This window comes from Zootoca vivipara, chromosome 9 (genome assembly GCF_965207765.1).
Source record: "Zootoca vivipara chromosome 9, rZooViv2.hap1.1, whole genome shotgun sequence".
In the NCBI taxonomy this organism is placed as follows: Eukaryota; Metazoa; Chordata; class Lepidosauria; order Squamata; family Lacertidae; genus Zootoca; species Zootoca vivipara.
The window spans coordinates 5,478,664-5,495,208 of NC_142592.1; the positions used below are offsets into that span (position 1 = coordinate 5,478,664).

The following is a 16,545-nucleotide window of genomic DNA, read 5'->3' on the forward strand; positions in this document are numbered from 1 at the left end:
AGACTATAAAAGACAAGATTACTTCTTGTAAAACTATTAAAACATGAACACGCACACCCAAGCAAGAAGTCTGGCACACCAAACAAAGGTTGACAATAAGAAAGCCAAGAAGGAACTTTATGAGCAACTTCATAGTGATGTAAAAATGAATAACACCAGTAGCAGGGTAGCAAACAAGATGTACAATGGAGACAGTTGTTGTTGTTTAGTCGTGTCCGACTCTTTGTGACCCCATGGACCAGAGCACGCCAATAGACCAAAATAAATAAATGAAGTACTAAAGGAGACGGGAAAGCTGCAGAAAATCTTAATGAAGCTGAAGCATAAAACTCCTGAGACATTATTTTATGGCAAAACAAAAATATATATGTTAAATAGTGGTAAGAGGACAAAGAATGTATAACAAGTCATCTATGATGGTTCCATTTTGCCCAAGAGTTTAAGAATTCAACTAGCCAAAATAAACTAGCCATGTGAACTAGCCAAAATAAAACCTGCAAACATAGCAGTCATCATCCAGGATGGCAGGTTATTTCATCAATCAGAGACTGATTAACACATAGGAAGCAGAGAATAGAAATAAACTTATTTATTTGGAATCTGGCAGCAGAGGCATCCTGTGGGCCTTTCTAGTTGCTGTGCTTTACCTATGGAAATTCTGTAATAATTGTTGTGTTAGTCAAATAACAGCACAGTTTTCAGGTAACTCAAAACCAAACAATGGTTTAGTGTGAACAAGCAAACATGCAGGTTCTTGGATGGTGGCCAGCTTCTCCCACAGTCCTGCTGCTGCCGCCGTACCACTCAGAACTAAGCTTTGGTTGAGCTTAATGTTACGTCCAAATCTTGATAAAAATTGAGAATCTTCCCCTTCTTTTTGCCCAAAGGAAAACTTGATCCCATACTCATTGTGAATCTATGGGATTTAATACTTCAAATCATTCCCAGTTTCAGCTGCTGAGAAACCTTTAGAAGAGTTTCCTAGTCACCCAAATATGGCACAACTCAAAAGAAGAGCAACAGGGTAGCCAAGTTTGCAGATGACCACTGTTAAAAATGGTAAAATCCCAGATTACCATGAGCTTCAAAAGGATATTTCCACACTGGGTGAATGGACCACATATGAGATCCAACAAAAGCAAAGAACAGAATTATGTGCATGAGAATTAAAGCCTAATTTCACATATGTGCTGATGCGATCTGAACTAACTACCAACAACGCCAGAAACATTCTGGGGCTATAGTGGAAAATTCACTAAATCTGCTAGTGCTACTGCAGTAAAAGAAGTTAGTGTTGAGAATTGTTAGGAAAGGGATAGAAAGAGAAAACAAATAACTGATGTGATTAGAGACTTGTGTCCAAAGAACATTTTTAATTAGGCAGTATACAAATCATAATAAAGAATAAAGTAAAATCAGCCAATAATCTCATTTTTATAAACTGATAACGTGCACAAATGTAGAATTTTGTCTTTAGTTCTAGCTGCCTCAGGTAAAAATGAGAAGGTACAGAAAACCTTATTGCTGCTTCACTGTACAGTGGTGCCTCGCTAGACGAATTTAATTCGTTCCACGGGTCTTTCCTTATAACGAAAAATTCGTCTAGCGAATCCCATAGGAATGCATTGAATTTTTTTTGCCCATAAGAACGCATTAATTGAATTTCAATGCATTCCTATGGGAAACTGCGATTCACTAGACAAATTTTTCGTAAAACGAATTCGTCTAGCGAGGCAACCTCCGCTCGAAAAATCCTTTCGTTAAGCAAAAATTTCGTTAAGCAGGGCATTCGTTAAGCGAGGCACCACTGTACTTATTCTATAGGTCCATTCAATTGTTCTCTTTTAATGCTTATCTGTTTTAAACTCACTCTAATGTTTTTATTATACTTTCATGTGTTACTCTGTAAACTACATTCTCGCTTACACAAATGAGCAACTGAAATGATACCGGTAAGAGGATTGAAGTGTTTCCTCTGTAAAGGAAGAAAAAAGTTTACATTTGGAAAAGGATTATCGAGCAGAACACTTTATACTGTACCACTGGTTCTCACAAGGTGTAGCAGGAGAAGATTCAAGGACAGTCAATATTATGTTTTGAGAATGATACATGTTTCTATGTAGCTACATTGTTCTATACTTTCTGGATATCCCATGATCATATTATAAAATAGCACTGCTAGGAGTTGTTTCTTTTTATTTTCCAATGCACTACTTATCAATTTTAAAAAATGGTGTGGTGTGAACAAATTTTTATTCTGAAAGTGTGGCCCAGAGAAAAAAGTATGAGAACCACAGCTATATACATTTATAAAATTATTTGTATTATCTTTATAAAATTATTCATCCTCTGTCCAATGTTATAAGAGTTTAAAATGATGTACTGTATTTAGGACAAACAAAAGTAGCATTAGATAAAACTTACAGAATTCATTGCCAGAAAATGTTGCCATCTACATCAGTAGATATATATAGGCACAAAAACTAAAAATTAAGCCTTCAAGTTCAGGCCCTGTTTGTAATCTTCCTAAGGGCATCTGGTAAGCCAATGACAGAAGCAGAGTGCCTGACCAGATGGACCTTGGCTTGTTCTTACGAGTTCCAATGAGATCTAAGAGCACATCAGTAGAAATCTCAATGACATCAACTGGCCTCTTCTGAGAAAATCTGGCATGTTTCTACGTTTCAATACAGTACCGTACTTTGTTAGTGAGTCATACTGCCCATGTAAACAACGAAAGTACTTGCTCAATGCCCCCCTGCTTCAATATCCCATCCTAGCACTACTACTGTGTGTTCTTTCTTCTGTCAGGAAAAAGAACCGGTGTACATGCAGCAGGCACAGCACTCTGTCAGTCTTATCTCACTCTTCCATCTCTCCTTCCTGACAGAGGAGATAACACAGGTAGCATATACAACAGCCATATCGCTCAGCTGTGTTTTCCCAGCTGATGCAACACAGCCAGCCTCACAACTGAATGAAACGCATGCAGGTAGGCAGCAGAAAGAGGAACCACCAGGCAAGTGCATTTTCCACTTGGTTACTTGCACGGAGACAACAGTTTCAAGGCGAGAAGCATGTTACAAAGTTATCTATTACTGTCTGATTGAAAGGACTCTCACTAGTTGCAGAGCTTTGTGGAACAAACCACAGGATTCCCAATACTGTAGTTAGCTCATAGCACTCAAGCCAACAGAAGCTTGATTTTAACCTATTTCAAGTGCAGCACATTCAGAGCTGGAATCTAATGGTTGTTTTCCATTTTATTTCTGGGAAATGAAAAGGTGCTGTTTTGGATGGTAATGATATACGAAAATATGGAACCACACTAGATGGCCAGAAGGCATAATATCATCTCAAAGAAAGCAGGGGTTTATTATAATCCTCGCATTACAGTTTCTTGTCTCTTTAGAAGAGTGGGTGAAACCAAACAACGTAGTCCTGTGAATGTCTATTCAGAAACAAGTCCCACTGGGCTTAATGAGACTTAATTCCAGGCTAAAGTGTAGGATCACAGCCTAATTGTTTTAAATGGAAAACAGAAGTGATGCTAAAGCATTTAGATGCTTTTGTAGTAGTTACTTATTCATCAGATACTTGAACGCTTTTGTTAGTCACACTAAGATGCAGAGACACAGTTAATCTACAAAAGCTGTTTTGTTTAACACATATTTCCATAATCAAGTACTTACCAATTTAATAAACTGTTCAAAACAATGACAGGATGAAAAAGGAGGAAAAGTAAACTGGAACTATAAAGGTAACCATGTGATAGTCAGTGATATCTGACCAAAAAGCATGTAAAATATGAAGGGAATTATCTATGATATAGCATAAGGCAGCATAGTGCAACATAACTAAAAACACCCCGATATTATTTTTAAGCACTGTAACTGGGAGTTCCCCAAGTAAAAGGTCTATCCTAGCTGTTTCCTTTAAGGAGGCTCCTCCACATAAAAACTCACATCCACACCAAATAGCATACAGTTGATGCAAGTGAGAGACAAACCCCAGTCAAGATTCCATAATCTAAAGATTTCCTACACTCACAAAATGTCCTCTCCTATCCTAACTCTTGTAACAGTTTTTTTTTCATTTCAGTAGAACTTATTTAAAGTTTAACCCACCCACCACAAAAAAAAACTGCAGATCGGTAAGAATTACCATTGCTAGCACTACATGATAACAAAAGAATTCACAAATGCTATTAAAATGATTCACAAATAGAACATCCTTTGTCCTGTGAAAAAAAAACAGCACACCTGGAGTCTTATCAAAATAAATTCTGAATTACAATATATCCCTGATTTTCAAACTATATACCTGAGAACTATGTGCTTTCTCATGATTTCTCAATGACAATATAAATAACAGAGGACAAGCTTCTCAAAAACTTCCCTGCTGCTTAATGACTTTCCCCTACAATACACATTTGAGGGGGACATTGGACATATTCTTGAGTACACATAGCTGCCATAGGACAAGAACTAGCCCCCAAAACACCTTGCTCATACCCTGCACAAAAAAGAGTGCACCCCAGAATTCTCTGCACAGGAGTTGTGCAGCAAATTAAATGATTTGGAGTGAGCTTGTTGAGGATATGAAGTTTGACATTCAGTACCATAAAACAATAAAAATAAAGCTAAACTTTACCTTGATTTCTCTTTGTTCTACAGATTTTTCCCATATTTGCTGGTCATATGCCCCAATCTAAACAGGAAAGAGGAAAGTCTACATTAAAATGAGATTATTCACGGTATAATCAGAAACAACACCCTCCCACCCTCACCACACTTAAAGTCTCCAAGAAAGCATGTGGATCCAAGACTGCTGTCGGAGGTGTTTCTGCCAGCGGTAGCCAGTGTAGTACTCCAGAACAGGGCAAAACAGAGGCAAGACAAGGCCAGCTATGGGTCTTCTGGATCCTAAACCATTTCCTGGAGGTGGGACAAGGAAAAAACAATACAAGCACCCCCACTTTTGGCCCTGGACAATATGAGTCAGCAGGGCTTTAGATGTGGTGGCTGATCCACTGTTCTGCCCCGGTGCTCCCAGATACTGCATAGGACTGTCTGACAAATAAAGTTACTTTTCTCTCAAAATCTGCTTTGTGCCCTACATGTAGTCTATGTGCCTGACTACTCGCAGGATTTCTTCTAGGATCAGTTGCAGACTCACAGTGCTGACAGAAAGGGAACCAAAACAAATTATTTGAGGTTTATATCACTTTCAAGAACGGTTCTCAATAAGCCTGCATGTGAAAATACCAAATCGGAATCTACATAACCTATCAACAACTGCTCCATTCGCAGGATACTAGATTTCTGTGAGGCCCTGTACGTAGTTTTCGCTACATGGACAACCCATTCGATCAATTATTGTTCCTGTCTGTATGCTTAGATAAGGACCATACCTGGGTGTCAAATATTAGACAGAGGATCCAAACTTTCAGCTGTAGTAGATTTTATTAGAATAAAAACCAAAAAATCAGGTTGCACTCAGGATGTCACTGGAAATGTTAAGAAGCTATTCAGACATAAGCATGGCATTCCAACTACAAACCTTAAGCTCTTACATACACACACCAGCAATACATTTGAACCTGATAAAATATGATTCACATAAACCATAGTTTACCTATGCATACTGTCATGTGGGATTCTTGTTTGTGGGCAAAGTATAGCTTGCCACTAGCCTGGAAAATGGGAGAAATCAATCACTACATATAACGGGAGGACGGGGTGCAAGAGCCTGAGGCCTGTAGTTATAACACTAAACTGTGATCTAGCTTTATGCTTGAACAGCCTCAAAGAGAAAAACCACCACAGCTTAGCTTCTGTGGCTACTGACTTTCAGAAGAAGTTACGTGATTTGCAGTGTATGTTCCTTAAAATAATTCTTTGCCCCATATTATTTTCCTGGTTTTGCTATAGATTTAAATATTCCCTTCACATACCCTTTCCTCCTGTTTCAGACTTTTGACGTTTGGTTGTTTTTATTTACCTCATTTTTGTCTTTTCAGCCATGCAACACTGAACTGTCATCACTTCCTCCACTAGTGGACTCAAGTGGCGAGCACCAACAGAAAGGGAACCAAAACAAAGCACTGAGAAACAAGCAGATCAGTATGCTGGGGAGAGTGTGGCGCTCTGCTTGGTTTACAGCAGGCATAGGCAACCTCGGGCCTCCAGATGTTTTGGGACTACAACTCCCATCATTCCTAGCTAACAGGACCAGTGGTCAGGGAAGATGGGAGTTGTAGTCCCAAAACATCTGGAGGGCCCAGTTTGCCTGTGCCCGGTTTACAGCTTATAGTATTCTAGGAGGTCATCATAACTTGCCAGCAGCTGCTCAAGTGGAGTGAGGATACACCGCAACATCTGTTGCAGGTGCCACTTGTTTCACAGCACTGATCAAACTTGACCACAATGCTGTTTGTTTCATCGTCTTGTGGTGGTGAGTGTGTTGCACTTAAGAGGAGAGAGAACTGGTGAAAGCCCCACACAGACCTTGAGCCACTTACTATGTTTCGACCTAATCTAACTCACAGAAAGTTCATAATCATCCCTGCGTGTATGCTTTTCTCAGGGAGGCAGGATACAAATGTAAAAGATAAATAAAATACATTTCTAAAGAAAATATGCTCTCAAGAACAGATGACTTTTGCATGGGCATCAAAGTCGTACTTTTCTGAAAATTACACAAAACACAGCTTTAACATTATTTCAAGAAGCCTCTTCTTTCCCATAAAAATTTTAACTATTTTTTTCATTAAAAGTGAACCACATTTTAAGCCTCTTCTTGGTGGCTAAACCAGGTTTTTCCAAATATTCTGCCTACATATACTCTATTCATAGATAAAGTTGCAAGTGTGTAATGAATCCAACACTCAGTGAAACAATTCCTATCTGCCAAGCCTCTAAAAAGAACCAGAAGATGTTTTGTATAGTAGGCCCTAACATAACACTCAAGGTTAGAGCAAACCTTTGGAAAATCCAGCTGTTATGTACTACAACAAGGACAAATATATTTGAACAAAATAGGCTATATTTTCTAAGCATACCTACAGCTGTATACACTTTCCAAAGTAGTTTACTCACCTCAGACTAAGCCCAATTGAAGTCAATGAGACATTCCTCTGAACAGATATGTACATGATTCACTAACAATGCAAAGCCTGCTTCAAAAAACTGAACTACTCTGAGATTTCTTTCTGTCTGACTCTCTTCCCTCAGACATATTGTTCATAATCAGAGTTATGACTACCATAACACTTTTAGCTGTATTTAATAAGCACTGATACTTCTGAAGTGTCACTAAGAAGCTCAGCATTCATTGTGTAATAAAAAAGCTGAAGATTATAAACATTTGATCTCCTAGGATACTTGTGCTGCAATCTTAAACTCACTTACTATTTTTATTATTTTATTTAATCTCTTAGACACTCAATAAATGTCACTCATGACTATGAAGTAAGTTACTAGGAACTTGATTTATTTTTTAGCAAACCTGTTTAAGACTGCATTGTCAAGAGGTCAAACATTCACCTTAAGATTTTAAAGCATTTCCCTAACAGACCCTCAGAAACAGCCTCCTACATTTTTCTCACTGGCTCTGTTGTTCAGTTTACCTCCAAGATTTTTTGAGCCTTGAGTATGAGACAACTTTAGATTTTAGATTTGGCCCTGCCTCTCTTTGCTTGGCTTCAGTACTGAGTGTGACTGCATGAATGCCACTAGCCAGTGATATGAAACATTAAACAACGCCAGGAATGCAGATGGCACAAAGCAGGAAACTTTCCTCTTGTGGGGGAAGTGATGGGAGAAGCACAGCTTACTGCAAACTTCTTACACAAAATAAAATTTGTGGCTTGCAAAACTGAAGATACTGTTCTTTTTTGTAAGAGAGGCTGAAGAGAATAAGCAATTCAATCAAGTACTGACAAGTGGAGTCATATTGTATAAGGAGGATAGGAGTACTATACAACCTAAATGTACATAGGATTTTTATTTTATTTTTGGTGGGGGGGGGGGCGGGGGACACAAGGTAAGGAAAAGGAAGTGAGGAAGCTTGCTAGCACTAAATATACAGGGAGGACTTTATTATGAACTGTCAAGAAGCCTCCTAACCTCTTACCATGGTTCACTGAACATTTAACAGTTGCCACTGCCATTATGCCACTCAAAGAATGCTCATGTTCCAGGACATATGTGATAATTGCCAAACTGAATGAGTAAAATTTATTACAATGATTTAGTCATCACACCAGCCCTTTATCACAACAGGAAACTAGTATGATAAACTACAAATCTATTATATATTGCTGCTCTGTCAAAAGGAATGTTTGCATCTTCAACACATGCTTGTCAGATACAATGTATAGTTGTGGATGAACAGGAATAGGCTTTTTCAACCCAATAGCTTCAGAGTTTATACACTGTTTTTTCCAAGTATATTTCTGATTTGCTTTAATTTGTATGCTGATGGTCCAGAAGGATACCATGGTTGATAGTATCAAAAGCCACCGAGAGATCCAGCAGAACCAGAAAACAGCTTTCACCTCTATCCCTAGCCTGCCGAAGATCACTGACCAGTACAACCAGGGCAGTTTGAATCTTATGGTGGAGCCTGAAACCTGATTAGAAAGGGTCCAAAGGGTGCATATCCTCCAGACAAGGCTGAATGGGATACTTGAGACTGGAAGATAATTGGCAATAATGGTTGGGTTGGGTCCAAAGATGTTTTTTCAAGAAGCAGTTTAGTAACAGCATTTTTAACTACTGTATTCCAGGAAGACTCCCTCACAGAGAGAAGCATTCACCACACCACAGACTCCATTGCCCAGCCCTGCCTGGCTAGATTTTATGAGTCAGGATGGGCAAAGTCAGAAAGGATCAAATCAGCACCAGGAGGGCTTTGCTAGCCCTCCTATTCTCAGCCTATTGGTGGCCACATGAACTGCCATGTACCGTATTGGCCCAAATATAAGCCACACTTTTCTTTCCAAATTCCGATCCAGAAAAGTTAAAGTGTGGTTTATATTCATGACCTTATGATATCACTGCTGAAACAGCTGCCATCAGGGTTGCAGGACAACGGCGACTCCCAAGCCTCCCCCAACTGTCTCATCCCCATACTTCCAGGGTCTCATCCCCATCAGCAACCATGCTGCCAAGATTCTGCAGTTTCCAAACCAAGCACAAGAGAAGCCCCATATAAAGATTAGATTACTGAAATGTACTTTAAGTGATCAATGCCGAGTTACTTTTAAATTTTTGACCTAAAAGACAGCCTATATTCAACCATTTATTAAGAAGTGAGTTCCACTGCAGTCTACATCTCGTGATCAGGCCCACAGGAACCCTAGCAAAGTAGAATGCAGTAACTTCAGATTATAATAAATAAGATGAAAGATGAAAAAATCTTTTTTAATAATTCCAGTGGCACCTTTAAGATCAACTAAATATAAGCTTCCAAGGTACAGTATGAGCTCTCATGTGTAATACACACTTCGTCATTCATTCATTCATATTGTCCAGGTTCTCAAAACTCATCTACATGATGGCTACCTTTTACTGTACTAACATCACAATATCAGTCACCTTAACACATATGCAATTGGCATTTTGTTAAATTTCCAATTTCCCCACCTAAACTGGACCAATTCCAAAGTGCTCCTGAAACTGTTACTAAACCAATACTAGCCTGAATCAGAACTATAATTAGCAGTTGAAACTACAATGAAATGAAAACAAGAAAATTAAATCGTTTGGCTTCCTAATTTGAAGGAGAAATTATTTGATGCAACATAATTCTGAAAAGTGATATAAACATACAGGGCACTATTTAGATGTCAAAGTTCTGCTGCTAAATCATAGTTTAATGTGACAAAACAAGCAGCAGAAAATCTTGGGCTTGCATATCTATATTCCCTTCTCCTGCATGAGGCATGGCTATAAAGTTCAGAAGCCTTTGCTTCTGAATTTGTTCAATCATCAGAGTTATGCAATCCAAGATGTTAACTCTGGTTTATTTGAGACAAGCCAATGCCAAATCATGGTTTACCCCCCCCCCGGGGCTAAATTTAAACCAAAAAGGTTTTACATATGACAATTACAAAGGTGACATATTATTAAGATGCTAAGTGACAAAGCCATGCTCTGTAAATCTGTTTATTTCCTAATTCATGATTCATGCCTAAACAATCCCACTGATCATCCATTTGTGCCAAGCAGGGCAAAACCCCAATGAACCAGATTAAAATGATTCATTTCTAGAATACCAAACTAGCTGTTGGTAACAGAGGAAAACAAACAGCTGAATTCTGATCACGCCCACTTTCAGGCCGCCTTGATTAACATTCTTTTAAAAGAATGAGAAAAAGGCTATATATTACAAAGACAGAATAGCACTGTAGCTTCACTGCTCAAATTAGAGCACAATATAAAAAAGCGGTAAATTTGATCTTTAGTCCAACAACTTGAGGAAAAACCTGTGACCCAAAACTTCCATTAAACATGTGACCACGGCACGTTTGTGTCTTCTCAAAGAAAAAGCTTGACAATGGCCATTTTGGAGCATAAAGCTAAAACTGTAGTCTAGTTCTAGGGTGCCAACATTGTGCTCATGTGGACAATTGTTCTGCTGAGTTTATCCTGTCGCTGCAAAGCAACCTAGTGCCCCCCTCCACACACTGCCATCTTCTTTATGATGTGATGAGGAAGGTTGCTTTTTTTTTCTCCTTTGAAAAGGATGTAGCACTGAAGGAAGGCATTGGAAGAATGACTCTTACTTCCTCTTTTGACTCTATGTGCTTTTCAAGGGTCTGAGCAGCTGAACAGAAAGAGCGACTGAAAGGAAATATGGAAAAGGAGGGAGGGCAGGAGGGAAAGGGGAGGGCAGGCTTCAAGCTTGCAGGATGTACTTCGTTTGTTCCCACACACACACACACACACACACACACACACGTTGGGTACAATATGATGGATCCTCTTCAAAATGCTTAATTTATAAATCGTGTCAAGTTCCACCCCCTGCTGAAAATATTACTATACCTGTATATAAATTAACTGGGACATGGTGATAAGAACTATTAGAATGCACACACCTTTCTCTACATTATTATCTTCCTGTGTTTGAGTGCTTTGACACTTCAATAAATTCTGAAAGCAAGCAAGCAAGCAAACAAAAGTGAAACTTCAAATATTACAAATAGTTGTGCAAATTACTTTAATTAGCATAAAATACCCAACTGTAAAACGTGGGGATCATTGTCACAGAATTTTGGATTTGCTGAAGAAAGCCAACTACCTGCTAATATCATAACTGACTCCCTAATTCTTCAGGTTTCACAAAAAATATGGAGGAACTCATTTAGAATGGTCATAATGCTGTGATCTTTCTTACAACATCACAAAATGTCTCTCAAATTAACCCAATGCAGACAAATTAAGTATGGCATAGTGCAAGGATCGCTGCTTTAAAAATTATATCTATTGATTCATTCTTCCCCATTACTGTCCTGTGAAAGAAAAATGTGTATTCTTTCCAAGACTAAACTTGAGCTTTGTGACAGACACCGATATTCACTTTAAGCATAGGCTGTGATAGTATCAACTTGTAGTCCAATACTCACGAAGCCTGGTGTTTCTAATAGAAACAATAAATATTTCAGAAGACATTTATAATTCATGTCCAAGAGGACGACCATCCTCTAAGATGTTAGTCCAAGTATAAATATTGTTTTAATCAACCGGGCAATATTATAATGCCCTTTCTTAAAATATTTTAAGTATTAGAAAATTGTAAGCAAGATTTAAGCAGCATTTAAGCAATGCATATTTAGCTTCTTAATTGGGAAAGAAAGCCCAGGTGAAGTGACAGTAGATGTGCTTCTGGGTGAACTTCCAAATAAAACTACAGTTTAAGGAATGAATGTCACTGTATTAAAAACGTGAGCAACTACTTTATATAAAAGTTAAATTTGGAATGTTCACATGGCTAGCCTAAAAGTAAAGGTCAAGTCACTTGTATGTAGAAATCTATTTTCATCTGTAGTGTATCCTTTAAAACCATTTCTGTTTTTATAAATTCCATGTCTTTTAACAAAGTGATTACACTACAGTTTTAGTTGAACCATCAAAAGGTATGACATCTGAAGGCAGCCCTGCATAAAGGAAAGCTTTTAAATGTTTTATTATGCTTCTATATATGTTGGAAGCCACCCAGAATGGCTGGGGCAACCCAGTCAGATGGGCGGGGGTACAAATATTAAATTATCATCATCACCATCATGCAAAAGTAATAACAGCATCAGACATATATGTTGCAATTGTTTTCAGTAAATTGTTGCTCATTCCAAAACAAGAATGTTTTATACAGTGCATTTCTGAGCACAATTCAAAGTGTTGGCGCTGACCTTTAAGGCCCTAAACGGCCTTGGCCCAGTATACCTGAAGAAGCGTCTCCACCACCATTGTTTAGCCCAGACACTGAGGTCCTCCTCCAAGGGCCTTCTGTTGTTTCCCTCACTGCAAGAAATGAAGTTACAGGGAACCAGGCAGAGGGCCTTCTTGGTAGTAGCACCCTCCCTTCAGATGTCAAGGAGATAAAGAACTATACAACTTTTAGAAGACATCTGAAGGCAGCCCTGTATTGGAAAGTTTTAAATGTTTGGTGATTTCTTATGTTTTATATATTCTGTAAACCAGGCATGTCAAACCTGTGGCCCTCCAGATGTTTTGGCCTACAACTCCCATGATCCCTAGCTAGCAGGACCAGTGGTTGGGGAAGATGGGAATTGTAGTCCAAAACATCTGGAGGGCCGCAGGTTTGACATGCCTGCTGTAAACTGTCCAGAGTGGCTGTGGAAACTCAGTCAGATGGGAGGGGTATAAATAATAAAATTGTTGTTGTTATATGTGCAAGTCCCACTTTCCAAACACAATGCATTCCTAGTAAATCGTTCATTAGGCAAGTGTTTGCATAGCAAGTTGATGATTTCCATTGTTTTCTATGTGAACAATTCCAATCCATGATTTGCCCATTCATTCTCTCTGCAGCCAATCAGCAACAGCAAAACAAAGTAAATACTGACTTGCCAATTCTCTCCTGCTCCCCAATATGTCTGTTACCTCTCCCTCCCTCCATGGTTTTTGCCTGAAATGGCTGGTACTGACCAGCAAAACAAAAACTAAGGAAGTGCAAACTGTTCAAATATCTGAATCAGCTGTCCATGTAGCGAGGTTTGGGTATAATTCCTTGTGTTCAGATAACAGATTTCAGGTAACAAGTGTTCCAATAATGGGACCTATGTGTGTACATAGGAGCATTCCATGCAATTGTGCATATAGATAAAGAAATAAGTTAGAATCTTGGAAGACTACTCCTTTCACATTGCAGGCCTAATCAGAGAAGTGAACGGAACTGTGCTCATACAATGGGACTTTTTCCTGGCTCCTCATCACCATTCTTGAGGGTCAAGGGATCCACTAAAATGACACTGTGTTTTGCAGAAGCAGGACAGGGAAGTTGGAGAATTTGGTAGACTTCCTTTGCACAAATGCCTTTCAACTCACACAAGATACTTTTAGATCAAAGTCACAATAAATTGAATGCCTAAAGAACTCTAATGTTCATTGGGGTGTATCCACAAAATGCAAGCACACAAGTCCTTACTTAACATCCACTCACCTTAAGTAATGCTCAATGACCTAAACACTGAGTCAACATTATGGAATACTTTGTGGTGACAAAGAGGTGGCTCAGCTCCTTAACATGTTTTTTTAAAAAATCTGTCTTTGTACAGTACTGCCTTTCTAAAAACTCAAAAGCAGAAATTGTGCAAATTTTTATGACTTTCCCTTCCCTTCTGTGTTTACCTTAATTACACCAAGCAGAAGCGTGGTGCAAACGACGACGACAACAACCCATATATTTACTAGTATGCTGCCCTTCATCTGAAGATCAGGGACGTTCACAAAATAAAAATAAAAAAATGAGAACACATATTACAAAATATCTGTTTCCTTCCATGCAAAATGCAATGCAATGCTTAGTACCATTGTTGGAGTTCAATCTACCTTTTGCTAACTTCCTGATTCTCTGTGATTCATTCCAACCTAAAAAAAGGTGGCACTGTTCTTTTGTTTTGATCTGCCCCTCTCATGACTCAAGGGGAAAACATGTATTTTCAGATAACCTCACACTATTACCCTTGAGGAGGCTTAAACAGTTGGTTGTTGAGGTTTGAGAACTCACAAAGATTTATAACCAGGAAACATCAAAATGTTTGGTATGCTGCATTTTAAAGCTCCGGGACACTCCTAATTGTACCATGTTCTACAGCTATGGTTGTCATCAATCACATTTATTGCTTAGTGTAGGGAACCTGCTAGTCTACCCTTTAGCTACAATGTTCATGAAGATAATGCGATAAACTAAATATGCACATCTGTTCCCATCACCTCCCTTCCTTGCAGCACATTTCCCCTGAGAAAGCTGTAAATGGCTGCTAATCATGGTAACTATATGATGAGACAGTGGGCGATGTAGGAGCAAAAAGACTCTGGCAGAGCACAATCAGATATAGAAGGTGGCAAGCAAGAACTCTTAACGATTACAAGCAGTACTAGCTAAATACCAAACCAAAGTGAAGCTCTCTTTTTTTAGATAAATCATCGCTTACCTTTTTCTGGTACCAGACTATAGCATCTGTTACTTTGGACGCCATTTATTCTATGACATTTATACAGTAGTCATTTTAGCTGTAAAGAGAAAGAGGCATAAATTTACACTCATATTATAAGGGAAATCTTTAAATCTATATATATATATATAAATGTAAAAGGTGCATGTAGGTGACACAGCACCTTTCTCAGAAATCGCTTGACCGATTCTGCTCAAATTTGGACACAACGTTTCATTCCACTGTGCGGAGGTTCCTATACAGGTTGCGTAGACAGATGTCACATCTCTGGCAGGTGAAACCGCCAAAACCCTGTGTTTCAGAACTCACACATCATACGAAAGTGCATGCTAGGAGTACAGGAGAGATTGCAACACAGCGCCCTCTAGTGATGGCTACACTGGTACTGCACCTAGGAAGGCTTCCCTCTCCACAATATCTTGGCTCACTTTGCAGACTAGGCCGCTTTGCAGACTTGCCTGGGTGGGGCCGAATAGGTCATAGGTCGGGACAGGGTGGGCCCAATCACAGGAGTGAGCCAGGGGTGGGGAGAGGGGCCAGGATAGGTAATGGGTCAGAACAGGGTGGGGGGAGACACAGGGATGTAAGCATAACACACGTAAACATGTGTAAACATAACACACGTAAAACAGGGGGACTCTGAAGGTGAGGGAAGTTTGAAGCTCTGAGGCTCCATTTAACAGACTGAGCCTTCTTATTCAACCCAGTTCAAATATTGCAAAATATTCAATGAAACAGAGATTGTCCTTAAATGCAAATGCCAGAGGGCTAATGGGAACAACAGGAGTACAGGTGTTTTCCTCCCAGTGCTGCAGGAGCCAGGGACGATCTATCTGCATCACACACATATATACTCCTAGTTTAGAAAAAGGCATTAGTTTTCATTCAACTCTTTCTGAAAGGTTAATGTCATCTTCCTTCCCAATTAGTTAGTGTGGCTTAACTCCTACTTGCTATTTGCTCAATTGCTGACATCTCTGAACAAGAAACACAGGATTCAGGAGGAAGAATAAAGTAAATGCATAAAGTCAAGTCTACTTGGGTTGCCAAGATGGTCAGAATTTTATAGGATAGCACTGGGAGCTGTGCTTGGGTTTCTGAAGGCTTCATACTAGAAATGCAAACACCATACTTCTCCAACCATTCTGCCTGTTAATAAGCTAATTATGAAGGTAGCTGGTACCTTTTGCAGGGAGCAATCAGCAAGATCAGAACTGTGCATGCAAGGGAATTGGTACTGGGGCTAATTTCAAGGTGCTGGTTTTGAAGTATAAAGCCCTATACAGCTTGGGACCAGGCTACCTGAAAGATAATCTCACCCCTTACAAACCTAATTGATCACTGCGCCCTGCAATTTTATCAGGAGATCTGCCCTGCACAATGTTGGAATTGGCCTTTAGTACCGTAGTAGTAGTAGTAATTTATTATTTATACCCTACTCATCTGGCTGGGCCTCCCCAGCCAACTTGGGTGGCTCCCAACATCATAATAATAATAATAATAATAATAATAATAATAATAATAATAATAATAAAGCGACAAAGCATCAAACATTAAAAACTTCCCTAAGGGTGGCACCTACCTTTGGAATTCCCTCCCTTTGAATACAGTATTAGATTGGTGATATCTCAGTTACCGTACCTTTTTGACACCTGAAGACTTTCCTCTTTGAATACCGTAAGTCTTTTAAGTTGAAGTCTCCCCCCCCCCATCTGCATCAGTTGTAGACTTGTTCTAAATGTGTTTTTAACCTGTTTTATCACTTGTTTGCCATTCATGGCTCATTTGGGATTCCATTGTGTACTACTGAGACAGCAGGTCTTATAGCTCTCTCCATA

General features: G+C 39.1%; 1 protein-coding gene across 3 annotated transcripts in view; it reads right to left on the reverse strand.

Moving 5' to 3' along the window:
- The window catches only part of PHTF2 (putative homeodomain transcription factor 2), a 67,136-nt gene that overhangs the window by 36,516 nt on the left and 14,075 nt on the right, over positions 1 to 16,545 (reverse strand). For all 3 annotated transcript variants that reach the window (XM_035126715.3, XM_060279517.2, XM_060279516.2), the window contains exons 2-3: positions 14,687 to 14,765; positions 4,654 to 4,710 (exon numbers count right to left, since the gene is read on the reverse strand). In XM_035126715.3, the coding sequence (XP_034982606.3) occupies positions 4,654 to 4,710; positions 14,687 to 14,731 (102 nt within the window). In that variant the 5' untranslated portion in view covers positions 14,732 to 14,765. The remainder of the gene's footprint in view (positions 1 to 4,653; positions 4,711 to 14,686; positions 14,766 to 16,545) is intronic.